Below are 27,595 nucleotides of genomic sequence, written 5' to 3'. Positions count from 1 at the left end.
GAAATATCACTCCTACAAGATTTAGACTCCAATCCACCTCCTGGTTAACTTATGACTTCAAAAACCTGTATCTCGGCTCCTGTGCACTTTTTTTTTTTACAATGTTAATTTAACTTTTTTGAACTGGCTGCAACTATGGAATGGATTTCCGAATGTTTTAAATTTTTTCCCCCCGATTGTACGAGACCTGTATGTGTGTAATGAGGGGATCACCGTGAGGACGGTGATCACTGAAATTTTTTTGTGACTACTTGAAAAAGGTTCAAAATGTTTAAAAAGTCCTGGCACTCAAAGTATAATATTTTAATAAACCTCTGGCACCCAATGTGTTAAGCACTTTTTTTTTTACAAAATTTTAAATTTTAATAAAAATTGTAATGGCCAGAAATAGATATTAATAATTATGAGAGAAAGATTTTCAAAAATGTTCAAAAATAGACGTATAAGCTCGCAACGCGGCACGAAGTGACACGCTGTGAGCTTGTAGATCTGCTATATTTGAGCAATGTCTGCCCTCGCTAGACATTGCGAGGGCAGTGGAGCGAAAGATCAAACTCGTTTCACAAGATATACAGTAGTCAGTAGGATAGCCTAATCTAATCAGCCTCCATCTTTGTTTTTGTTTTTCCACAGGTTAATAGCCTATATATATATATATATATATATATATATATATATATATATATATATATATATATATATATATATATATATATATATATATATATATATATATATATATATATATATATGCATTCTATTATCCTACCTTTCTTTCTTAGGTTCTATAAATCAAGGCATTCTTTGGAAAAGTGACAAAGAAAACTAAAACGAAATAAAAACCAAACAAAAACGAACTAAAACTACTTCTGCGCACATACACCTAACTAAAATTAAGGAAACATCAAAATAAAATGAATATTTCATAATTGATTCCGCTAATCCTATTCGGAGCGTGCCTGTGCGCACGCGTGACATCATTAAAAATAGCGTCGCACGTGACATCATTAAAAATAGCGTCGCACGTGACGTCATTAAAAATAGCGTCCCCCCCCAGTTAAAAAATCACCACTAAACCACTGTTAACACATTGATTGCCTAGATCGAGTTAACTCGTTTTTAGAATCCATCGCTTGATTGCCTAGATCGAGTTAACTCGTTTTTACATTTTTTGGGGAAAATTCCACAAGGGGCGACCTAACACAGCTTTGGAATGATCGATCGTCTCTCAGAGAAGAAAAATGTGGATGTGACATCATTCCAAAAAACGTCACTTCCATCCGCCCCAATGATGGGATTTTCAGAAAAACGGCTGTAACTCAGTTTCTTTTTTTTCCATTGAAAACCACCCGTTTTCAGCGGACCAAAGCTCCAAAATGGCGGATCGCGGTTGGAAACTTGTCTGGATACACAGATTTTCAGTTTCAAATATCATCGGATTGAGGTAATTATACGCCGGCACGGGGATAGAAAACTATGTTTAATATCTTGGCAATCAATGTGTTAAAGACCAAAGGAGATCTGGCTTTTAGTACCAGAGCTCCAACGCTTTGGAATGCAGCACTGCTCTTGGAGACCAGGCTCGCTGAATCGGCCTCTTGCTTTAAATCCCTGCTTAACACATTGTGTGCCAGAGGTTTATTAAAATAGGGTACATCTGGTGCCAGCATATCTTCCATCCACTTACGCTGATATGTTTCGTGCTGTAGAAGCCCCGTCGAGGACGCGCATGTAAACAAAGCCTGCGTGCGAGACGGCGGAGGGTCCCGACTAACGCCTGGAACAATAATATTTCTAACGCGATCCTCCATTGCAGCGTGATCGCCGATCGAAAACGGCTCATTTCCACCACGTTAAAAAGAAATGGAGATATTAAGCTTTTAGTCAAGGAGTTAACATTGGAGCGGCCGACCGGAAGCATTTTTGACATGGATCCACATCCGGCCTCTCCTTCTTAGGGACTCCTTGGATGATCCCAAAGTTTCGTTAGAGCGCCCCACGTGGGAAAAATATTAAAAAAAAGAAGGGCTATAAACGGTCCGGACCGTTTATGGCACTCAATGTGTTAACCCATTGAGACCTGAAGCCGATTCTACATGTCTCCTAAATCTCAACAGTTTTGACATATCATGTATGTTTCTGTATCAGTGGTGCTCAATCTTTTTCATGTCAAGGACCCCCAAAATGATATGTATTTGGCCGCGGACCCCCATCAAAATATTTTGTTCCAGGAACCCCCAGAAGCAACGATTTGAGTTAAAAATGTTCGCTTTAAAAATATAAATATTCAAAGATTTGCACACATTTTCACGATTTTTCATAAATAGCAGATCTACAAGCTCGTAGCGCGGCACTCGGTGCCGCGCTATGAGCTTGTATATCTGCTATTTTTGAATAGCCCAAAGTGTAAAATAATGCTTTTTAGCTCAAATAAAAAAATGACACAGTTCCAGGTCTTAATGGGTTAAAACACACTTTATTTTTTATTTGTATTTATTTAGTTTAGCATTCAGTGGTAACTCCTACTAATTCAGTCTTGTCATTGCTGTTGTGTTCTGATTGCTGTTGTGTTCCCCTGCCTCATGTGTAAAGCACTGTGTGTGACACCATTCTGAAAGGTGCTATATTATAAATAAAAGTGTTATTATTGTTCTTATGAACCAGGTTTAAGAACGAGGCCATCGTCGCGGAGGTGACCAGACTAGTGAGGCTGGACCCCGGAGCCGTGAGCGACGTCCCCGAGGCCGTGAAGGTACGCACGGCGGCTTGATGGCGTTCACTATGCTCAGCGGCTCTCTCATAGACTAACATAGTAAATCAGAGACATAACAAACCTTATGCAACCAGAGGTGTGACATCTAGTGGCTGAATGTTGACAGTGCTCAAGCAGTGGTTCTCAAACTTTTTCATGTTGAGGACCCCCGGTAGGGGAAGTTCAAATAATATAATAAGTGTTAAATATCTCTATATTGTAGTTGAACTTTTAACCAAAAAATATCACTATCCCTACTTTTAACACATTGAGTGCCAAAAACGGTCCGGACCGTTTTTGAGAAAAAAAGTAATTTTTTCCTTCACAGTAACAGGAGATATCATTTTTCGAAGATTTAGACTCCAATCCACTTCCTGGTTAACTTATGACTTCAAAAGCCTGTATCTCGGCTCCTGTGTACATTATTTTTTTATTATGTATTTTCGACTATTTTCAACTGGCTGCAACTATGGAACGGATTACCTAATGTTTTTAATTTTTTTCCCCCGATTGTACGAGACCCCTGTGTGTGTAATGAGGGGATCACCGTGAGGACGGTGATCACTGAAAATATTTTGTGACTACTTGAAAAAGGTTAAAAAATTGTTAAAAATCCAGGCACTGTGAGTACCCTGTTTTAAAAAAAACCTGGCACTCAATGTGTTAAGATGTATTTGAGAATCACCAGTCTATGGTGCCTCTAAGCGAACAGATGATTGTATTTTTTTATTTATGCATTTCTTTGGAAGGGACAATGCATATTAATGAACACCACACATACAATGCTGTGTAAATACACCGGATTTAGCAAGAGTGCTAATTTCCATCCGTAGTCCCCATACAGAAAACAAGCAACATTACAAAAAGAGCACATATATACATTACTAAAAGGGTACAAACAGAAGAGTGAAAACGACAGTAAAAAGGTTTGTTTTGAATTAAAATACAAGACGCTCAAGAAAACTAAAAACAAAATGACATAATCGCCTATTTAAAAATGTTCACGTGTTTGATTGTCCATGATCCATGCTTTTAGTTGGACCTTAAAAGATGCAAAGGATGGACTCTCTCTTATGTTAGTGGGTAGATTGATACAACATGCTGTACGCTTCCTTGAACTGAAAAGGAATTTTGCACTAACACTGAGCGTCTAGACGGCACCTCCACGATCCCCTCTGGTGAATAATAATTATAATAATAATACAATATAATAACTGGTGACGGGGTTGTACTGATGTCAGTGTCAGGCATCCGTTTTCTAAATTCCTCCATTGGAGGCGGGCATAAACCATGTAAAGTTTTATACGCGACACATGCCTGTTTAAAGAGCTTCCAGTTATTAAAGGTAAAAAAAACTAGATTTTTGTTTATGATGCTGCAGTGATGGTACCTATGTATGTATGTATGTATGTATGTATGTATGTATGTATGTATGTATGTATGTATGTACATGCATGTATTCTCTGTGTCCCCCCTCCTCCAGTTCCTGGTGACGTGGCACACCATCGATGCAGACTCTCCGGAGCTGAGCCACATCCTGTGCTGGGCCCCAGCGGACCCCCCCACCGGGCTGTCCTACTTCAGCAGCATGTACCCTCCTCATCCGCTCACCGCTCAGTACGGAGTCAAAGTGCTGCGCTCCTTTCCTCCGGTGAGTTGGACTCATGTTGCCTTTATTCTAACACTCACACTCTGTAGGGCAGTGGTTCCCAAACTGGGGGATTGATTGATTGATTGATTGATTGATTGATTGAATACTTTATTAGCACTTTAAAAAAGCCAAATAAAAAAAGAGCCAAATCAACACCTCGCATTGCGAGGTGTTGTGTGTGAGAGCTTGTAGTCAAACTAAATGTAATGCCTACAATTCCAAGAGCTTCTCAGGGTGGGGCAGTCCCCAGTTCAAATATGATTATTTTGGGGGATCGCGGCCGTAAAAGTTTGGGAACCCTTGCTGTAGGGGCCATAATAATGTGGTGATATTAATACAAGCACCAAGTGACGTGACATTTGACGTCATGGGCGTACACTCCTGCATTCTGCAGAGGAATACACTAGGGGTGTGCCGATATATCGTCCCGCGATATATCGCGATACGTTTTCGTGACGATATGTATCGTTTTGAAAAAAAAATCGTTTTGAATTTTTTTTTTTTTTTTTTTTTTACAATAATAATAATCAGGCATGCAAAAACAGCCCCGGGGTGAAAAGGGTGACAACATGTTGTTTTTTTTCGGGTCAGGTGTCACACTATTGCCCTATTTGGATTCAAAACGGCTATTGTAGCTGAAAAGCTACAAGTTCGCATGTCTGAATAATGCAAAAACTGAATTATTTGTTTGCATTTGCTTTTTTTCTCCCCCATATATTTTTCATAATAAAAAAGTGCGTATCGTATCGTATCGAAGTTGTGAGCCAAATATCGTATCGTATCGTTTGGTGAAATTAGTGTATCGGCACACCCCTAGAATACACAGAAGACACGGGGCAGTGAATCTCCTTTGAAAATGGGTCCATTTGGTTTTGTTTTGCAGTGCACAATCTCAGTTACTCTCAGGTAGTCTTAAAGTTTCTTTTTAAGACTGAAGTTTGCTTTTTCAGCTAACGTTTGTTTCTCTTTAGGATGCCATCCTGTTCTATATCCCTCAGATTGTCCAGGCTCTCCGCTATGATAAGGTGATTATTAAACAATCAACAACACACAAGCGTTCACTGTGTTGTTATTGTCACACATGCTGTACCATTTCATCCATGGCAATTTGACAAAGTTTATTATTAAGTTAAATCAAGTGTTTGTTGTAGAGATGTCCGATAATATCCCCCCACGATATTATTGGCCCATATTAACACATTGACTGCCAGAATTATTTCAGATTTTTAGCTGTAGCCTGCCAGAGATTTTTCATTGAAAAAAAAAAGTACTCAGGAGCCGAGATACAGAATTTTTAAGTTTTAAGTTAACAAGGAAGTGGATAGGAGTCTAAATCTTCGAACAATCATATCTCCTTGGTCTTTGGGTCAAATAAATAAAAAAAAACGAAAAAAAATAGAACGCAGATCTGCGTTTTTGGCAGCCAATGTGTGTTAACATAAAAATGTAATATCGGAAAATATCGGTAACGGTTTTCTGTCGTGGAATTGACACATAATGCCTAATTTTATTATAATATTAGGCATAATGTGTTCATTCCACGACAGCAGATTATGTGATGTTGTCACCTGACATTAGTTTTGGTGAATATATCGGTATCGGTTGACATCGCAATCGGAAAGTAAGAGTTGGACAATATTGGAAAATCGGATATCGTCAAAAAAAAAAGCCAATATCCCCAACATCCCTAGTTTGTTGTAATACTGTGTATAGATGGTTATGTGAGAGAGTAGATGTTATAATCCTGTATACATTACAGATGGGGTATGTGTTATAATCCTGTGTACAGATGGTTATGTGTTATAATCCTGTATACATTACAGATGGGTTATGTGTTATAATCCTGTGTACAGATGGGTTATGTGTTATAATCATGTGTACAGATGGGTTATGTCAGAGAGTACATCCTCTGGGCGGCTCAGACCTCTCAGCTGTTGGCCCACCAGTTCATCTGGAACATGAAGACCAACATCTACCTGGATGAGGAGGCTCACCACAAAGACCGTGAGACTCTTTACATCAATCTGTTTGTAGTTTTAGTCTAGTTTTAGTTGACTAAATATCATACGCTTTTAGTCGCCCGAATCTGCGGCTGATTTAGTCGACTAAAATGTATTTTGCCGAGCCTCAATGGCGTCGTTAAGCCTGATTTACAATTAGCTGTGTGCCAAAAACAGCCGATCTACAAGCTCAGCTTGTACATTTTTCATCATTGTTGAACATTTTTCGTCATAGCTTTACTCAAAACGAAATTAACACTGATCTACAAGCTCACGAGCCGTCACACCACGTTAATAGTATTTGCTGTGTTTGTGTGTCAGCTGACATCGGGGAGCTGTTGGAGCAGATGGTGGAGGAGATGACCGGCTCTCTGTCCGGTCCGGCCAAGGACTTCTACTCACGAGAGTTTGACTTCTTCAACAAGATCACCAACGTGTCGGCCATCATCAAGTATGTTTGTCTCACACACAGGCTCTGGTGACAGGTGTTGTCTACTTAACCCATTAAAGACCGGGGGGAACGCATTCTATGTCATTTTAGATTTTTATAGACATTATTTTATACTTTGGGCTATTCAAAAATAGCAGATCTACAAGCTCATAGCGCGGCACCGAGTCGGAGTTAAAAAAATGATAGAGAGGGCACTGGAAATCCACGCCCATCCACTTGTATGGAGTTGTTCACCCAGCGCGTCCCCTCCCTTTTCACCCCTTCTTCCGGGTTGTAAAATAATGTGCTTAATGTCATAGATATATATAAAGGCTAGATGGCTCAAGGGGGCGTCGCAAGCGTAGCTCAAACGCGGCCATCTTGGGACGGTCATTCATAACATTATGTCTATGGGGCATATACTTTGAAATAACCACAGCGTGCTCAATTTTCATCCGATTTTCAAACTGTTTGGTGTTTTGTAAACACCAAAGATGTAGTTATGATACTGCATACTTATAATTATAATCATGTTGTTGTTTTTTTTATAAAATTAAGTATGCAGTATCATCACTACATCTTTGGTGTTTACAACACACCAAACCGTTTGAAAATCGGATGAAAATTTAGCACACTGTGGTTATTTCAAAGTACATGCACCATAGACATAATGTTATGAATGACCGTCCCAAGATGGCCACCATGTGGCAACGTCGTACTCCATTGGCCAGCAGCGCGGGTGAGTCATCTAGCCTTTATATATATCTATGCTTAATGTCCTCAAAGTCACGCATCCAACAAGCTTTGAGCAGATTGGATCTTCTGTTCCAGAGATAATGGCCAAAACATCTTGAAAACTGACACTTTCGATAACAATTTGGTCAGTATTTCTTTATAACACAGGTTAGGAAGATCGGACAGGGACGAACTAGATATCTTTGAGTAAAGTTTAGTTTGAGCTGCATCCAACGCATCCACCGCCATTTCCGTCTGCCTTACTGTTCGGCCGCTAGGGGCAGTTGACATCTCTGTTTTGGGGGTGATAGATAGATAGATAGATAGATAGATTCATAGATAGATTCTGTTGTAAAGTACATTTATTATTATTACTATTCTTCATCATACCTGCAGAGGGAGCTGTTAACCATGAATTCTAGTATCACAGGTTTGGGGGTTAAAAGGAATTACTTCCGGTGCTACCGGCAGATAGGAAATGTAGCCGCTAACATGTAGCTATGTTTGTTACCGCCACAGTGTTCTGTACCTGTATTGTCACCTACGAGTCTTAAGATAAAGAATCTCAAAGATATCAAAGCGTGAGTGTGTTCCTTCTTGGAGTGAAGTTACCACATATTTTTGGCGACGAGGTGAACTGGATTACTACGTGCTCAAGTTGGATTACTATGAGCAGCAGTGGCAGTGACGACGACGCGACACGGAACGGAGACGTGGAGAACGGTGACGAAAACGTGGAATTGCCGGTGAATGCGGCCGGTGGACAACGTGTTCAGATGACGACGTTTGGGACAATCAGTGAGTTTGTGGAGGGAAACGAGGACTGGACGGAGTACGAGGAAAGGTTGGGACACTTTTTCGCGGCAAATGACATTACTGAGGAGGCTAAAAAGCGCTCTATTCTCCTGAGTGTGTGTGGGGCAAAGACTTATAAGCTGATAAGGAACTTGGCCACTCCACGGAAACCAGGAGATATTCCATATGATGATCTTGTCCAGCTCGTGGGAAACCACCACAACCCAAAACCCTCTGTTATTGTCCAACGGTTTAAATTCCACAGTCATTTCAAAAGACAAGGTCAGTCTGTGTCTAACTTTGTAGCCGAGCTACGGCAGCTATCTGAACATTGTGATTTTGGGACAGTGTTAGATGACATGCTCCGTGACCGATTAGTATGCGGCATTAGTGAAAACGCCATTCAGCGCCGCCTGCTGGGAGAAACACCACCATTGACTTTTCAGAAAGCCTTAGACATTTCCCTAGGCATGGAAATGGCAGCAAGTGATGCTAAGGATATCCAAAAAGGGAATGGATCGCAGTCAGTGGCAGTGTACCAAGTCAGGAAGGAGACTGGTAAGCAGGAAAGGCGGGTGGAATGTTTTAGGTGTGGGGGGTCACACTATGCCAATGACTGCAAGTTTAAAGATGCTATCTGTCATGGATGTAACAAAAAGGGCCACTTATCTAAAAAGTGCAGGAGCTCTAAGGGGAGAGTTAAGCCTGGGGGGAGGAGACCTCAGCCGTTTCATGCAGCCACACACCATCTAGAAGAGGAGGATGGGGAGGCCACATGTGCATATAATATGTTTGGGGTGGAAACCGATGAGGAGCCATCTGAGCCTTATTATGCCACAGTTACTGTTAATGGGCAGGACATTAAGTTTGAGATTGATTCAGGGGCTACTGCCTCAGTCATAAGTGAGGAGACCTACAGGGGGTCATGGGGGCGTAGTCTGCCTCGTATCAGGCCCTCAAAACTCAAGCTCAGGACTTACACAGGACAGCCCATACCTCATTTAGGGGTGATATATGTGGACATTGCAGCTGAAGGTCAGAGAGACACAGCCAGGCTGGTGATAGCCACAGGGAGCGGGCCTAGTCTGTTGGGCCGCGATTGGCTTCGCAAACTCCGCCTAAATTGGCATGAAATTAAATATGCCCGTACACACACTATGGAGGACATTCTGCAGAACTACAGTGAGGTGTTCAAGGATGAGCTGGGCACACTGAAGGGCGTGTCGGTGAAGCTGCATATGGACTCGGATGCCAAGCCACGGTTCTTTAAGCCCAGGCCAGTGCCCTATGCGATGAAAGGTATTGTGGAGGAGGAGCTGAACCGTTTACAGAAAATGGGTATCATAGAGCCCGTACAGTTCTCAAGGTGGGCGGCTCCTATTGTTCCAGTACTAAAAGAAGACAAGACGGCCAGGATATGTGGCGACTACAAGCTGACAGTGAACCAGTGCTCTACGCTGGAGGAGTATCCGTTGCCACGGGTGGATGACCTGTTCGCGACCCTGTCAGGGGGGAAGCTCTTCACAAAACTGGACATGAGCCATGCCTACCAACAACTGCTGCTTGACGAGGAGTCGAGAGAGTTTGTCACAATTAACACACACAAGGGGTTATTCAAGTACAACCGCCTAGTGTTTGGAGTGGCGTCCAGCCCCGCCATTTTCCAAAGAACAATGGACACCTTGCTGCAGGGAATTCCTCACGTGGCAGTGTATCTGGATGACATATTGATCACAGGGGCCACGGAGGAGGAGCATCTGGCTAACCTAGAGCAGGTGCTGAAGAAGATGTCTGACGCAGGGCTGCGTTTGAAACGGCGCAGTGCGTGTTCATGGCGCCCAGTGTAACATACCTGGGTCACAAGATCACAGCAGAGGGGCTCTGGCCCTTGGAGGACAAAGTGCGAGCCATCAAAGAGGCACCAAGTCCCAAGAATGTACCTGAACTCAGATCTTTTCTAGGTCTGGTAAATTATTATGGCAAGTTCTTACATGACCTGTCACAGGTCCTGGCCCCACTGTACCAGTTGCTGCACAATGACACTAAGTGGCAGTGGGGTGAAGAGCAGGAGAGAGCATTCAAGGCAGTGAAAGGGCTCCTCCACTCAACAAAGTTGCTTGTTCATTATGACCCAGCTAGAGAGATCACGCTTGCCTGTGATGCCTCGCCCTACGGCGTGGGGGCAGTCCTTTCCCATATAATGGAGGATGGCTCTGAGAAGCCTATTGGTTTCTCGTCCCGCACCCTGAACGCCGCCGAGAGGGGCTACTCACAGTTGGACAAGGAGGGGCTGGCCATTGTGTTCGCTATAAAACGGTTTCACCAGTACCTGTATGGCCGTCCATTTACCATTCATACGGACCATAAACCTCTGATGAGCCTGTTCAGCGAGACTAAATGCATCCCGCCGCTTGCCTCAGCCAGAATACAGCGTTGGGCCCTCACCTTGTCCGCATACCAGTATACTATTGTGTACAGAGCAGGTAAAGATAATTCAAATGCTGATGCACTGAGTCGACTGCCTTTACCTGATACACCTGCTACTACTTATGTGCCGCCCGAGACTGTGTTTTCATTACAGAGAGTGGCAGAGACACCTGTGAAGGCAACACAGATCCGGCAGTGGACAGAGAGAGATCCAACCCTGTCCCAAGTTAAGACTTTCTTGTTGCAAGGGTGGCCCAGTGTGGTGGAAGGTGAGGACCTTAAACCCTATGCAAAACGCAAGACAGAACTGAGTTTGCAAGATGGATGCATTCTCTGGGGCACGAGAGTGGTCGCACCGCCCCCGGCTCGTCCACGGATTGTGGAGGAGATTCACGAGACTCATCCAGGTGTGTCTCGAATGAAAAGCTTTGCAAGATCCTATGTCTGGTGGCCGAAAATGGATCTGGAATTGGAGTACAGGGTAAAATCATGCACACAATGCCAGATCAACCAGAACATGTCGCCACCAGCACCACTTCACCCATGGGAGTGGCCAGACCGTCCATGGTCTAGGCTACATGTGGACTTTGCAGGCCCGTTTATGGGACATATGTTCTTTATAATGGTAGATGCTCATTCCAAGTGGATAGAGGCTCACATCATGAGCAACATTACAGCCCCCATGATCATAGACAAACTAAGACAAGTGTTTTCAGTTCATGGTTTGCCTGATTCTCTCGTGAGTGATAATGGCCCCACGTTCACCAGTGAGCTGTTCAGTGAGTTCATGCAGCAGAATGGCATTCATCACATCCGGACGGCTCCTTTCCATCCTGCTTCAAATGGCCTAGCCGAGCGGGCTGTTCAGACAGTGAAGGAAGGACTGAAGCGATTGACAGGAGGCTCTGTTAGCACACGACTATCACGTTTCCTGTTTAATTATCGCCTCACTCCACAGACAACAACGGGACGCACACCAGCCGAGCTGTTGATGGGGCGTCGGCCCAAGTCAAAATTGGACCTGCTGCGTCCCGACCTGAAGGCAAAGGTGGAGAGAAAACAGGAGAAAATGAAGGAAGGACATGATCAACATGCACGAGAGAGACAGTTAAAACAAGGTGACAATGTCTATGTGAAGGATTTCAGTCATAACAACAACCAGAAATGGCTGCCTGGGATTATCCTTAGGCAGAGTGGTCCAGTCTCACATGTTGTCAAGCTGAGGGACGGACGGGAGTTCCGCAGACATCAGGACCATGTGCGCCTGCGTTATGATGCAGGTCCAGACACAGAGACAGTCACACAGTTACCGTTGGTGAGTTACCCTATTGAGGGAACAGGTGCCACTGTGCCTGTACCCGAGCGAGAGACACTGGCAGAGGTGTCTGTGCCCCCTGAACAGGATGAACATTCTCCCACACACGCACAGACCCCTCTCATGTCACCAGCACCAGACCCTCTCAAATCACCATCGTCAGTGGTGACTGCGGAAACACCCGGGGTGGTGCGCAGGTCACAGCGTGCCCGTAAACCTCCCGACAGATTTGGGTTTTGATATATATATGAAAAAAAAGACTCTAATGATGCACTGGTGTAATCTGTGAAGGTGTAAAAAAAAAGAAAAAAAGATAAATGTTTTTGCTTTTTCAGATGTATTTAACATTTATGGGGAAGTTGAAATCTAAGGGGAGAGAGGTGTTGTAAAGTACATTTATTATTATTACTATTCTTCATCATACCTGCAGAGGGAGCTGTTAACCATGAATTCTAGTATCACAGGTTTGGGGGTTAAAAGGAATTACTTCCGGTGCTACCGGCAGATAGGAAATGTAGCCGCTAACATGTAGCTATGTTTGTTACCGCCACAGTGTTCTGTACCTGTATTGTCACCTACGAGTCTTAAGATAAAGAATCTCAAAGATATCAAAGCGTGAGTGTGTTCCTTCTTGGAGTGAAGTTACCACAGATTCATAGATAGATTCATAGATTCATAGATTCATAGATTCATAGATAGATAGATAGATAAAGAACGTCGGGTCGGGTTCGTGCAGAATTTGAGAACTCTAGTCAGAACTACCTATTCTGCGTAAGTTTATGTTTATGAAAGTAGGTATAGCTGATATATTGCACTTCTACTTTAGCGCTAGATATACTCTTAGTTGCTTGTTTTAGAAGAGAATGCACTTAAAACCCATTAAGACCTGGAACGCATCTGTGTCACTTTAGATTTCTTTGGCTATTCAGAAATAGCAGATATACATTACATTAGTCATTTAGCAGACGCTTTTATCCAAAGCGACTTACAATAAGTGCATTCAACATAGGTAGGGAACAAAACTACTAATCAACAGAAGTATGAAGTGCATTTTCTGCAAAAACAAGCAACCAAGAGTATACCTAGCGCTAAGGTAAAAGTGCAATATATCAGCTACCTATTTCCTTAAACAGATGAGACAACAATAGCAAAATCAAATGAGCAGGAGCTAAAACAAATAAGTGTATCGACTAAACAAGATCCAGTAAACAGTACAACAATAACACAAGCGTTCGTACAACTAGTTAACAACAAGTAGGCCAGGCAGAGAGGAAGGGTAGTGTTTCCTGAAGAGGTGGGTTTTCAGCCTGCGGTGAAAGATGGGCAGTGACTCTGCTGTCCTGACATCAGTGGGAAGTTCATTCCACCACTGTGGGGCCAGAACAGAAAAGAGTCGTGACCGTGTGGATCGACCAGAAGGATCCTTGAGTGACGAGGCAATCAGTCGCCCCGAGGTGGCAGACCGCGCTACGAGCTTGTAGATCTTCTATTTTTTTTTTAATCGTGTGCAAATCTTTGAATATATATATATATATGTATACATATATATATTCTTGTCCCTGGAACAAAATATTTTGAGATGGGGGTCGGCGGCCAAATACATATCATTTTGGGGGTCCTTGACATGAAAAAGTTTGAAAACCACTGATATAGAAACCAGAAAACCGTTTTAGAAGACATTTCGCAGAATCGGAACCACCAGGCCTCAATGGGTTAATGCTTCTGGTGATTAGTAGTTTTCGTTCCCTACCTATGTTGAATGCACTTATTGTCGCTTTGGATAAAAGCCTCTGCTAAATGACTGTACTGTAATGTAATGTAATGTAATGCAATGTAATGTAATGTAATCAATGTAATGTAAAGTAATGTAATGTAATGTAATGTAATGTAATGTAAGTCATCTGTCTGTTGGAAATAAGAATGGTTCTGGTTATTCAGCCTGTGTCCCTGGTGTGTTTGTTTATATTTTCCTTCAGGTCGGTCCCAAAGGGTGATGAGAGGAAGAGAGCTTGTCTGAAGGCCCTGTCAGAGATCAAACTACAGTCAGGTAACCATGCTGACCATAGTCATAGTCATAGTCATAGCCATAGTCATAGTCATAGTCATAGTCATAGCCATAGCCATAGTCATAGTCATAGTCATAGTCATAGCCATAGTCATAGTCATAGTCATAGTCATAGCCATAGTCATAGCAACTCTGATAAACATGCACATGTTATTTTCTCATAAGACCTACAGTAGCAGTAACCTAACTAAGGGAATGTCTGTGGAAACGTTTCTGTGTGAAAGTACTGATTTGTTTACTGATTGATGTAAAGTAGCATAGGGCTGCTGTTGTCTGTTATTTTGGTCCTAGTTGACTAAGACTGTCTTTTTATGCTTATTTCCATGCAACTCTAGTTATAACTCTTTATAACTCTTATAACTTTCAATAGCCGTTGTGAAATCAACTTAATGTTCACTTCTCGTCTGATACCAAAACGAACACAATTTTATTCGTTTGTTGACTAAATCAACTAAAATGATTAGACGACAAATTCCGATGTCTATTATATATACGTGTGTGTGTGTGTGTGTGTGTGTGTGTGTGTGTGTGTGTGGTGTCTCACTAGGCTGCTATCTGCCTAGCAACCCAGAAGCCATAGTCCTGGACATTGATTACAAGTCAGGAACCCCTATGCAGAGGTAAGCCCACTTTCATTTTATTGATTTGTTTATTTAGACAGGACACCCGCATATTAATGAACAATACATATTAATGTAATGTAAATACACCAGATTTAGCAATGATGCTAATTTTCCACCGCAGTCCCCACACAAAACATTTTTTTCCTAAGACACAAACATTCTTCAGTCGCAAGATTTAATTTTTGCTTTAATCCATGTGTTTATATCTAACCTTTATATTTTACCATCACCTATAGTACATATATAATACATTATGATATGACATGATATTGTCTTGATAGCTATTGTTTATGTTACAGCCTGTTACATCTGTTATGGTTCAGCTTGTCCTTGTAGCAGCTACAGTATAACTATGGTCTGATCCCTGTGCTCGTTGATAGTACTACTGTACCTTTACACCACCCATCTACTGTACCTTTACACCACCCATCTACTGTACCTTTACACCGCCCATCTGGGTCAGACTGTGAGCAGAGAGATTGATTCTCTCAGTGAGCAGAGAGAATCAATAACAAGTAGACTTGGTAACCTGGCTGTAGAAAGTAACACCACAGTAAAGAACCTGGGGGTGATTATCGATTCTGAATTGAATTTCAATACACACATTAATCATGTCACCAAGATTGCTTTCTTTCATCTTAGAAATATTGCGCGAATTAGAGACTATCTGTCGTTAGACGATGCAAAAACGCTGATCCACGCTTTTGTTTTCTCTCGGCTTGATTACTGCAACGCACTCTACTCTGGCCTGCCAAAGAAAACAACTGACAGATTACAACTTGTTCAAAATGCGGCAGCCAGAATTTTAACTAAAACTAGGATGAGAGAACATATCACTCCAGTTCTTGCTTCACTACACTGGCTCCCGGTTGTTTTTAGGATTGATTTTAAAATTCTTTTAATAGTTTATAAAGCTCTAAATGGTCTGGCACCTTCCTACCTCTCTGACTGCCTAGAGAGATATGTTCCAAACCGGGCCCTCAGGTCTTCAAGTGCTGACCTGCTCGAGGTGCCTACAATGACATATAAAAAATACGGTGAAGCAGCATTCTGCTTTTACGGACCGACAGTGTGGAATAAACTCCCATTACACTTAAGACAGGCAGCCTCTGTCGATAGCTTTAAAGCACAGCTCAAGACCTATTTCTTCACTCTTGCTTTTAGCTGATTTTTAATTCCTCACTGTATTCCCTATTTTAATGTTGTTTTATGCCTTTGCTTTTGCCTTTGCTTTTATTTTATTTTATTTTATTTTTGTTTGCTTTATTGTTAAATTGGTTCTAGCTGTAATTGTATTCTTCCTCTGTAAAGCACTTTGAGCTGCATTTCATGTCATGAAAGGTGCTATACAAATAAAGTTTATTATTATTATTATTATTATTATTAAAGGGATAGTTCACCTCTAAAATGACTTTTTTCCTATGTATTAGTCACCCCATGGAGACTTGAATTCATGGATATTGTTTATTTTTTGTCTCATTCCTAAGACAATAATCAGATGACCGGCAGCAGTTCCAGTAGGAGACACAAAGAGTCTCCTTTGTGTCTCCTACCGGAACCGCTTCCTACCGGTCTGCTGGTCATCACATTATTGTCTTATTAGGAATGAGACAAAAACTAAACAATATCCATGAATTCCCATTCAATCCAGGAAAAGCATCTGTCATATTTTTCTTTGGGCTATTAAAAAAATAGCAGATATACAAGCTCATAGCGTGTCTTCGAGTGTCGTGCTATGAGCTTGTAGATCTGCTATTTTTGAAAGATCGTGAACTCAAATCTTTGCTTCTGGGGGGTCCCTGGAACAAAACATTTTGAGATGGGGGTCCGCGGCCAAATACATACCTGTGTATGAAATGTATATGAAATCCTAACAGTATGTTGCTGTATCAGTGGTGCTCCAACTTTTACATGTCAAAGACCACCCAAAATTATATGTATTTGGCCGCGGACCCCCATCTCAAAATATGTTGTTCCAGGGACCCCCCAGAAGCAAAGATTTGATTTAAAAATGTTCGCTTTTTAAGAAAAAAAATATATATAAAGATTTGCCAAAAAAAAGAGCTTGTAGATCTGCTATTTTTGAATAGCCAAAGAAATCTAAAGTTACACAGAGGCTTTCCCGGTCTTAACACATTACCTGCCAAACACGAGTATAACCGTTGTTGAAAAATACACCCGTTTACCGCCAACAACGAGTATAACCGTTGTTAATTTTTTTTTCTTTTTTCAATTTATCCACACAGAACCAGAGATATCGCGATCCAAAGATTTCTAGCTCCGTTCACTCCTTGGTTAACTTATTACTTTAAAATCCTGTATCTCGGCTCCTGTGTACTATTTTTTTGACCATGTTATTTTGGGTGAAACATGCTATTTTCAACTGGCTGCAATTATGGAACGGATTACCGCAATCGGATAATTTTTTTCCACGATTCTACGAGACTCCTGTGTGTGTGTGTGTGTGTGTAATGAGGGGATCACCGTGAGGACGGTGATCACGGAAAATATTTTGTGACTACTTAAAAAATTGTTAAATAAGGTTAAAACAATGATGGCAGTGGGGGAAGTAAAACCCCTCTGGCGGGGAATGTGTTGTTAATGGATTAACGTACTTCTCCCCATGATCTCATGTAAATTAAAGCGTAACCATCACCACCTAGAATATTGTCTCCGACTCCTATATGGCCTCATCAGTTACTGATCCACAATCCCACCACAGTATGTATGATGTTTGTTGTTGTTTGTTTGTCTGTTTGTTCCCATCATGCAGTGCGGCCAAGGCTCCCTACCTGGCCAAGTTCAAGGTGAAGCGCTGCGGGGTGAGCGAGCTGGAGAAGGAGGGCATGAGGTGTCCCTCAGACTCTGTGGACGACGGCGAGGAGAACGCGGACGCGGCGCGCAGGGTCATGTGGCAGGCGGCCATCTTTAAAGTGGGCGACGACTGCAGACAGGTATGCTTCACCATCCCTCTGCTTCTCTCATCATTGTGCACATCATTGGTACACTCAAAGTGGGGTCCGGGGGACCCCCCAGGGGTCCTTGAGGGGGTTCCAGGGGGTCCCCAGCTAAATGATGGATAGGAACCAAATGGACCCTTATGGGTCTGTAACTCTGAGAGTGTACAAATGGAACCAAATGGACCCGTTAGAGTTAAATTAACATTGATTATACAATATAAATTGGGTTCCCAGAGATAGAAATGCCATTAAATGGGGGTCCGTAGCCCTAATGCATGTCAAACTGGGGGTCCTTAAAATTAACACACACACACACACACACACACACACACACACACACACACACACACACACACACACACACACACACACACACACACACACCTGTAGGAGTTGAGGCATTACATTTAGTTTGATTCGGTTCCGCGGATACATTTTTGTGAAAATAGCCGATCTACAAGCTCACAACGCCTCGCAATGTGTATGTATTAAATAGGTCTTAAACGTCATTAAATGGTCACTTTATAAATGTGCAGATACCCTGTGTATACACTTATACTGTATGTTGGTTTGTTTACTGTTGAGTGAGAAAACAATGTTTGCACATTAAGATGAATTCATTCATTGTTACACATTAAGCTAATCCCATTCACCCCACGTCTGTCTCTCTCTCACGCCCCCTGCAGGACATGCTGGCTCTGCAGATCATCGGTCTGTTCAAGAACATCTTCCAGCTGGTGGGACTGGATCTGTTTGTGTTCCCTTACAGGGTGGTGGCTACTGCCCCGGGGGTAAGAACCTTCTGTCATCATATTAAATGCCCCTGTATTAGATATAAGCCCCATGCAACAACGATCGGCTATATGTAGCTATTTTGAAAAATGTTGTCACCTATTATGACAACACAAAAATAGAAAGAAAAACTGTAAATTATATTTTTATTCCCCCCAAAATATATTATTTTATTAAAACTGTATTTTTTTTTGATAATCTATTTAATCAACCAGTTTCATGAACTGTTGCAGCCCTACCCCTGTGTATTCTCAGATGTACAATTTAGGCATTTAGCAGACACTCTTAATCCAGAGTGATTTACAGTAAGCAAGGACGACACAAGGTAATATACATCAAATGCATAGAAATAATAATGTAGGATCATAGATAGGTAAACCAAGAACCTATCATCAGTCTTACAGTAGAATATTAAAAAAATAATCTGTGCATTGAAACTATACACGCTATAGGATGCCAGGCATCTGTTTACATAACATGCTATCTAAATTACATTTAGCCTTTGCATAATCCTGCAAAGTCATCAAGGCTAGGTCAAGTGTTACAGGCTGAGGTGGAGGCTGAAGAGGTGAGTATTCAGACTACGGCAGAAGATGAGTTCTAACTGCAACGGGGAGTTCATTCCATAGTTTGGGAGCCAAAATGGAGAAGAGTCTGGGACGTGTGGAGCGTTGTCCTGGATGTTTTAGCGAAGGTTCTGTGAGCTGATCTGAGAGAGCGGGAGGAGGGGTTGTAGGGTTGGATCAGGCTTTGAAGATACAGGGGTGTCATACCTTTGGCTGCTTTGTAGGACAACGGCAGTGTTTTGTACTCTGTGAGGGCAGTAACTGGGAGCCAATGGAGGAAGCGGAGAAGAGGGGAGACATGTGAACAGCGGCGGACTGGCCATTTGGCGTACCGGGCAAATGCCCGGTGGGCCGCTGGGCCAAAAAAATAAATAAAAGAAACATTTTTTTTTCTTCTTTTTTTTCTTTTTTTTTAATATTTTCGCTCCCGTTTTAGGATTATTACGGTCATTTCAGGGTCGCGTGGCCCAATTATTAGTTACGTTAATGTTTGGGCTGAGATGCTTTCCAGCAGGGGCCTCAGTGCGGCTGCAGAGTTCATGTGCAGGGCTGGGCTGAAACAGTGAAACGCTCAAACGGCCCGGGGGGTGGTGGGCCGGTCCGAACCAAAATGCCAGGGCTGAATTTTGGTCCCAGTCCGGCCCTGCATGTGAACATTTTAGCTGGTTGAGGACCGAGCTGTGGCATTCTGTATTTACAGATGATGATGATATGATTCTAGTGTGTATGTAACATACACATTGTGTGTTTCAGTGTGGTGTGATCGAGTGCATCCCGGACTGTAAGTCCAGGGACCAGCTGGGCAGACAGACAGACTTCGGGATGTACGACTATTTCAGGAACCAGTACGGAGACGAGTCCACCCTGGCCTTCCAGAAGGTGTGGAAAGGATCTTCATTTAACCCATTAAGACCTGGCGATTCTTAAAAATGTTTTTTAAATCCTAACAGAAAAATATTTGTTCACGATTTTTCAAAAATAGCAGATCTACAAGCTCATAGCGCGGCACTCGGTGCCGCGCTATGAGCTTGTATATCTGCTATTTTTGAATAGCCAAAGACATCTAAAGTGACACAGATGCGTTCCAGGTATCAATGGGTTAACCCCTACTTACCCCTTTACCCCTCACATCTTTACCCTCTATCTCAGTGGCTCTCAAACCTTTTCATGTCAAGGACCCCCAAATTGATATGTATTTGGCCGCGGACCCCCATCTGAAAACGTTTTTTTTTTGTGTCAGGGACCCCCAGAAGTAAAGATTTGAGTTAAAAAATGTTTATATTTATATATATTTCTGTTTCTGGGGACCCCCTGTTACCCCCCCAAGAACCCCTGGGGGTCCCCAGACCCTACTTTGAGAACCACTGCTCTAAAGTGTGTGCGTGTGTGTGTGTGTGTGTGTGTGTGTGTGTGTGTGTGTGTGTGTTAAACATCTGACTGCATTTCTTAATTTACAAGAAGTCACATAATTAGAGAATGTAGAAGAATTGTTATTTTGATCAACGTTTGCCTGTTATCTAAAATATTCTAAATTTTCGGTCTGAGAGTCTAAATGTCATCAAACGGTGGTTCCGAGGCTCAAATGCCAAATAAATAATGGACCTTGATATGAAAAAGGTTGAAAACCACTGTGTCTAAAGGCCTCAAATCATGTCTAAATTGTCATTCTCTCTCTCCACACTAGGCGCGCTATAACTTCATAAATACTTTAAATCAGAGGTCTTTAACAGGCGGTCTGGGACCCCTAGAGCAGTGTTTATCAACCCTGGCAAACGTCCCAATTTTGGGCCGGGGCTACTGCTGAGGTGTGCCGCGCCGTTTGAAGAAGGTTTGAAAAAAAAAATATATATATATATATTTTTTTTTTTACAATAATAATAATCAGGCATAGAAACAGCCCCGAGGTGAAAAGGGTGACAACATGCTGTTTTTTCTCGGGTCAGGTGTCACACTATTGCCCTATTTGGATTCAAAACGGCTAGTGGAAGCTGAAAAGCTACAAGTTCGCATATCTGAATAATGCAAAAACTGAAATATTTGTTTGCATTTGCTTTTTTTCTCCCCCATATATTTTCATAATAAAAAAGTGCGTATCGTATCGTATCGAAATCGTATCGAAGTTGTGTGCCCAATATCGTATCGTATCGTTTCATGAAATGAAAAAACACCCCTAGTGTGTGTGTATATATATATATATATACCGTATATATATATATATATATATATATATATAATTATATATATATATATACCGTATATCTAGGTGTGCCCGGGGATCTTTTGGCTATGCCAGGTGTGCCTTGGCACAAAAAAGGTTGATAAACACTGCCCTAGAGGGTCCTCAGAGTTACTAAAGGGGGTCCGCCGAATCTGTGTTATTTTTCATTAACCACTTCAACCAAGCATCCCTATCCTGAGGAGAACTTTAGCCAAAAATAGCAGATCTACAAGCACACAACGCCTCGCGCCGCGCTTGTAGATCTGCTATTTCCGGCAAAGTGGTTTGGTATAGGGGTGAAAAAAGAGCAGACTAAGTACAGAGTGAAAGGTCAGGTTTACTAAGTGCTGTTTAAGTGCCTGGTTAAATGTCAGGAAATACACATTAACATTGATCCAACATGATGCTGTGAAACAAGTCTATGAAAGCTGCGTATGAAATCTATGGAAAACATTTTTTTAAAGGACAAGACCACTTTGGTAGAGGTTTGGGTTGTGTAGTTACCTTGCCATGATGTAACTCCAAAGGTGGACAAGAAAGCAAAAATAATTGCTCCATTGATTAGAAATTGATAATTCAAAATATGCTCCCCATTGACTTACATTGTATGGTAAAACAGCTCTCAAAGTCACTCTTTTAGCACTTAAACGAACGCAAACAAAGTTGATTCAGACAATATAGAACATCACCAAACCCAGTACTGTTTGTTTTTTTAAATAAAATTGTCGACTTCCTGTTGATTTTGCCATTTTTAACAAGTAGAAAACCTGGACTGGATCCGCGGATCCGGATCCAGATCTTCAAATAGTAAAATCAACAGGAAGTTGACATTTTTATTAAAAAAACAAACAGTACTGGGTTTGGTGATGCTCTATATTGTCTGAATCAGCTATGTTTGGGTTCATTTATGTGCTAAAAGAGTGACTTTGAGAGCTGTTTTACCGTACAATGTAAGTCAATGAGGAGCATATTTTGAATTATCAATTTCTAATCGATGGAGAAATTATTTTTGATTTCTTGTCCACCTTTGGGGTTACATCATGGCAAGGTAACTACACAACCCAAACCTCTACCAAAGTGGTCTTACCCTTTAATACAATACAATATATAATGGGGGTCCCTGCTTTATCTCTCTCTCTCAGCCAAGGGGTCCTTGGCCTGAAAACGTTGAAGACCCCTGCTTTGAATCATGTGTAATTGTCATCCTCTCTCTCTCCACTAGGCGCGCTATAACTTCATCCGCAGCATGGCAGCCTACAGCCTGCTGCTGTTCCTGCTTCAGATCAAAGACAGACACAATGGTAACATCATGCTGGACAGCAAGGGCCATCTCATCCATATAGGTACTGCTTGTTGTCTTTATATCACCTAAATACCAAGTCTGAACATATTATACACAGCATTTATATGATGTATCTATTCGATTTTTATGGTATTAGACACACTTTTCTAGCTTGTGGAACCAAGCTGGTCTACTGTATATCCAGTCGCTGCGCTAATAGTGATTATTTTTTGGGCGGTGAAACCGCCCTTATAAGTGAGGTTTGGATATTTGTACAACAAATCCTGCGCTGTGATTGGCCAAAAATGTAAAAAAAATTACAAAAATTTACAAAAATTTACCCCGCCTAACCCTGCACCGTGATTGGCCAATCACAGTCTATTCAGGACTGTGATTGGCCAGTGTCACATGACACATGTGCATAGCCCTATATAAGAAACCATAACTTTAAAAAAAACATAAATTTGTTTTTTTTAAGTTATGGTTTCTTCCATCATAAAGAGTGTTTCAATAAATGTATTTCCTTTTTTGTACATGATTGGTTGACTCCATTCAGTATTGTGATTAGCTAGCAAGACACCGCCCACTTCACACAGGGTGTGATTTTTTTTTAGGGCTGGGTGATATTGACAAAATAAAATATCAGCATATTTATGACCAAATACCTCAATTTATTATACCTCGATATTGTGACGTCTTTCTGCATTTTTCTAAATGTGCTAAAATAGCCGATCTACAAGCTCACAACGTGTTTGAAAGTATCAAATCAGGCTTAACACATTGGCTGCCAATTATTTCAGATTTTTAGCTGTTGCCTGCCAGAGATTTTTCATTGAAAAAAAAAGTACTCAGGAGCCGAGATACAGAATTTTTAAGTTTTAAGTTAACAAGGAAGTGGATAGGAGTTTAAATCTTCGATAAATCATATCTCCTTGGTCTTTGGGTTTTTTTTTTTTTTTTCTTTTTTTTAGAACGCAGATCTGCGTCTTTGGCAGCCAGGCGATAAATTAATTAGAACACAGATATGCGTCTTTGGCAGCCAATGTGATAAAAAAAAATAACAACAATAAAGACAACACTTGTGTCGTATGGTAAATAGATGTCGAGTCTCATATCACAATATCGATATAATACTGATTTATTTCCCAGCCCTAGTTCCAGATCTGATGTCTGTGTCGTGCATTTAGTAGGCCTGTCACAATTATTACATAATTGTCTAATCGCAATTATTTGAGAATATCGCAATTATTTTTGTATACTCGTCATAACTGTGGCATTTATTGAATGCACTAAATGTGATTTAGGACCTCTATAAATGACATGATACAGTTTAACATGCTGCTTCTCTTTTTACCCCTTGAACTGCTAACGTGAAAGCCTGCATAAACAAGAGTTTCACCTCACTTTTACCTATAACTGTATGGTGACAATACAGTCGATTGATTATGTGTGTGTGTGTGTGTGTGTGTGTGTGTGTGTGTGTGTGTGTGTGTGTGTGTGTGTGTGTGTGTGTGTGTGTGTGTGTGTGTGTGTGTGTGTGTGTGTGTGTGTGTGTGTGTGTGTGTGTGTGTGTGTGTGTGTGTGTGTGTGTGTGTGTGTGTGTGTGTGTGTGCACAGACTTTGGCTTCATGTTTGAGAGCTCTCCTGGAGGTAACCTGGGCTGGGAGCCGGACATCAAGCTGACCGATGAGATGGTGATGATCATGGGCGGGAAGATGGAGGCCACGCCCTTCAAATGGTTCATGGAGATGTGTGTCCGCGGATACCTGGCCGTAAGGTGAGACACGTTATGAGCTACCATACCTCTGTTCTGTCATGTCTATATGGTAATTAGTTAGTGTACAATATATCTGTTTTATAATGTCTATATTGTAGTTAGTTTACAATACAACTGTTTTATAATGTCTATATTGTAGTTAGTTTACAATACATCTGTTTTATAATGTCTATAGTGTAGTAGTGATTGTAGGAGTTGAAGCGTTACATTTAGTTTGACTCGGTTCCACAGATAAGGTTGAAAATGGGTGAAGTGGTCAATGGTTCCTAAAGTGGTTACTATGTGGCTGCTAGGTGGTTAGCAGTGGATGCCAAGGTTTCTAAACATTGTTGCTGACACGTTATGTCCTGTGTCTCACTGTGACCTTCAGACCGTACATAATGTTATGTCCTGTGTCTCACTGTGACCTTCAGACCGTACATAATGTTATGTCCTGTGTCTCACTGTGACCTTCAGACCGTACATGGATGCTGTGGTTTCTCTGGTCACTCTCATGTTGGACACTGGACTGCCATGTTTCAGGGGACAAACCATTAAACTCCTCAAGTGAGTACTACAGCTGTGTGTGTGTGTGATTTTACACTTGTTGCATGCTGAAAATAGCCGATCTACAAGCTCTCAACGCGTCGCAACGCGTCGCAGCGCGACGTGTTGAGAGCTTGTAGATCTGCTATTTTCAGAGTGCAACACCCGAGCACAACCAAACATAAAATGACTTGTCTTTTAGTTCTACTGGATCTCTTCTCCACTAGATCCTCACTAACATTTTAGTCTAGTTTTTATTTGTTGACGAAATTGTCAATATATTTAGTCTTAGTTTTAGTCATCATAGCTTAGTTTTTATTTAGTTTTTATTTAGTTTTTGTCAGTGAAAAAAGGTAGTTCGACAAACATTTTCCGTCATAGTTTTAGTCGATGAAATCAACACGGTTCTCTCATTCACTGCCAGGCTTATTTCAAGCTTGTTGATCCATATGCCAAAGGCATTATGGATCAAACGGAGAAAAAAAATTCCGTTTACATTTTAACATTGAAGTGGATGGAGCATTAACTTTTTGAAAATCGTTTTCTCCTAGTTCCTTTGAGATTAAAAAGGATAAAAAATAACAAACAAAAAAAAATTAAAATCTTTATTTTGAATTTATTTTTATTTTTTAGGTGACGTCAAAAGACGTCATTGGCACTAATGGCACACTGAAAACGTCCGTCAAAAGACGTCATTGGCACTATATGAGTTAAGCCTCAATTGTTGTTCTCAATTCATACTTGGTCTTGTGAAGGTGTCTTGCACCGAGGATAGCAGACCTACAAGCTCGGCCTGCAAGCTCGGCCGTTCTCGGCAACATGACACCGTCGCCACGACTGAGTATAAATGAGGCTTTCAGTGTCAACACGGACCATGTATGTTTGTTTGTTTTTCAGAGGACGCTTTAACCCTCAGATGAGTGAGAAGGAAGCAGCCGCCTACATCATCAAAATCATACAAAGCTGTTTCCTCAGCAGCAGGTAAGATACACGAGAACTTTTTTTATATATAAATCCCTTATTTTTCTTTACTGTCACATGAGTGTTCATTTTCTATGTTTTGTTTTAAGCTCCTATTACTGCAGTGAGCATGACATTGACACTGTGTAATACACACAATAATTGATACACACCATGTTGATATTTTCACAAACCGTAATAATACTCTATTATGTATGCTGAGTTCGTAAATGCTCTCTGTTTGGGGTGCTCTCTGGTCATTAGGAAATCCGCTCGAAGCGTTGCCGCTCGAAAATTGAGAGCCTCGCACCCTGGGAGAGCTCAGAAAAAACGAATCGGATTAATATCTGTGGCACCCTAAAATACAATTCCACACATTTCTGAAGAGCAGTTGAATTAGTTTTTTCTTTTACTGTTTTTACCTGGTTATGCTTGTTTTTTTATGACATGAATTATTTAGGATCTATTCATTTGGATTGATGCAGTATTCATTTATTGTTTTACGAATTTATTTGCTGTCTTTAACTAGGAGAAACATAATCTCGTAGTCATTTTTCCCTGAAGCTGCTTGCAGATGGAAAACAAAATGACAAATAAAGAGATCTTGAACTGATGTTACTGTATGTTTTTCTTTTTTCTCAACAGGAGCAAAACGTACGACATGCTCCAGTATTACCAGAACCAGATTCCATACTGAAGGACCTACTGTACCTGCTGCCTAACCTCTGCGTCCTACATACTGTACAGAAACAGGACCATTTCTGCTCAAAACATGGGAAGGTTCCACTAGGACGCAAAGCTTTGATTCAGTAGAGAGTGCACAGTAAAATCCTCAGTGTTTTAAAGGTTTCGTGACATCAAATTTCTATTTTTATTTATTTTATAGGTTTTCTGACCTCGATTACACCCCAAAAAAACGGAACTTTGAACATGCAGTGTATTTTCTGTGGTCTGGGGTTTTCTGAATAATTAGGCTCAGAAAAGTGTTGGGATTGGCCTGTTGACTTTGATGTCACAGTCCATTAATCCCGCCCCTCTCCTCCCCTCCCCTATCCTTCTCCTTTGGGGGGGGGGGGGGGGGGGGCAGCTGAAAAGGCCTCAGAGCACTGAGAGAAACAAACCTGTCATGGCTCACTCGAGTGGATTTTTCAGTTAAAACCTTTTAATACACGTTTGAAGGACCATGATAAAGACCTTTTAATGTTTTGTAAAACCAGCATGTCATGAAACCTTTAACTCCGGGTCCATTTGGTTACATGTGGTACCCTCTCAGAGTTGGTCAAATTGATAAATTAACACTGAGAATCTTTACTGCGTACTGGATGAACTTTACAATGTCATCCTGGTTTTCACGATTAAAAAAAAAACGTCACAAAATAGGACTAAAATAACCGCTGGTAAAAAGAAAGTGTGTTCAAGATTTTTCAGTGAATGTTCAAAAAATAGCAGACGTACAAGCTCGTAGCGCGGCAGGAAGTGGCGCGCTACGAGCTTGTACGTCTGCTATTTTTTGAGAGCCACTTGTTCTAAAACCACTGTTTCTAAATATCAAAGCAATGAAGACAAAATACTAAACAAGCAATATAGAGGCGTGCAATAGTTGAGATACAGCATCCTCTAGTGGTGAAAAACGGAGGGAAACTGGCTGGCTCGTTACAATAGTTTCACACTTTTGTCGCGTTGACTGAGATCTGAGATTATCCCCTCAGCGCAGTTTTGATT

The 27,595-nt window shown here is 41.4% G+C and overlaps 1 protein-coding gene across 2 annotated transcripts in view; it reads left to right on the top strand.

The window, feature by feature from the left end:
• The window catches only part of LOC308077930 (phosphatidylinositol 4-kinase alpha-like), a 123,263-nt gene extending 95,953 nt beyond the window's left edge, over nt 1-27,310 (top strand). For both annotated transcript variants that reach the window (XM_080418939.1, XM_080418938.1), the window contains exons 40-54: nt 2,665-2,752; nt 4,236-4,403; nt 5,375-5,428; nt 6,287-6,407; nt 6,725-6,854; nt 14,082-14,152; nt 14,718-14,790; nt 17,567-17,747; nt 18,440-18,544; nt 19,865-19,990; nt 22,552-22,672; nt 24,229-24,388; nt 24,845-24,934; nt 25,811-25,894; nt 26,519-27,310. In XM_080418939.1, coding sequence (XP_080275065.1) covers nt 2,665-2,752; nt 4,236-4,403; nt 5,375-5,428; nt 6,287-6,407; nt 6,725-6,854; nt 14,082-14,152; nt 14,718-14,790; nt 17,567-17,747; nt 18,440-18,544; nt 19,865-19,990; nt 22,552-22,672; nt 24,229-24,388; nt 24,845-24,934; nt 25,811-25,894; nt 26,519-26,570 — 1,624 coding nt within the window. In that variant the 3' untranslated portion in view covers nt 26,571-27,310. The remainder of the gene's footprint in view (nt 1-2,664; nt 2,753-4,235; nt 4,404-5,374; nt 5,429-6,286; nt 6,408-6,724; nt 6,855-14,081; nt 14,153-14,717; nt 14,791-17,566; nt 17,748-18,439; nt 18,545-19,864; nt 19,991-22,551; nt 22,673-24,228; nt 24,389-24,844; nt 24,935-25,810; nt 25,895-26,518) is intronic.
• Nucleotides 27,311-27,595: the final 285 nt, after the last annotated feature.

This window comes from Gymnoscopelus braueri (genome assembly GCF_963280865.1).
Source record: "Gymnoscopelus braueri genome assembly, chromosome: 22".
In the NCBI taxonomy this organism is placed as follows: Eukaryota; Metazoa; Chordata; class Actinopteri; order Myctophiformes; family Myctophidae; genus Gymnoscopelus; species Gymnoscopelus braueri.
This window is presented reverse-complemented; position numbering and strand designations above follow the sequence as displayed.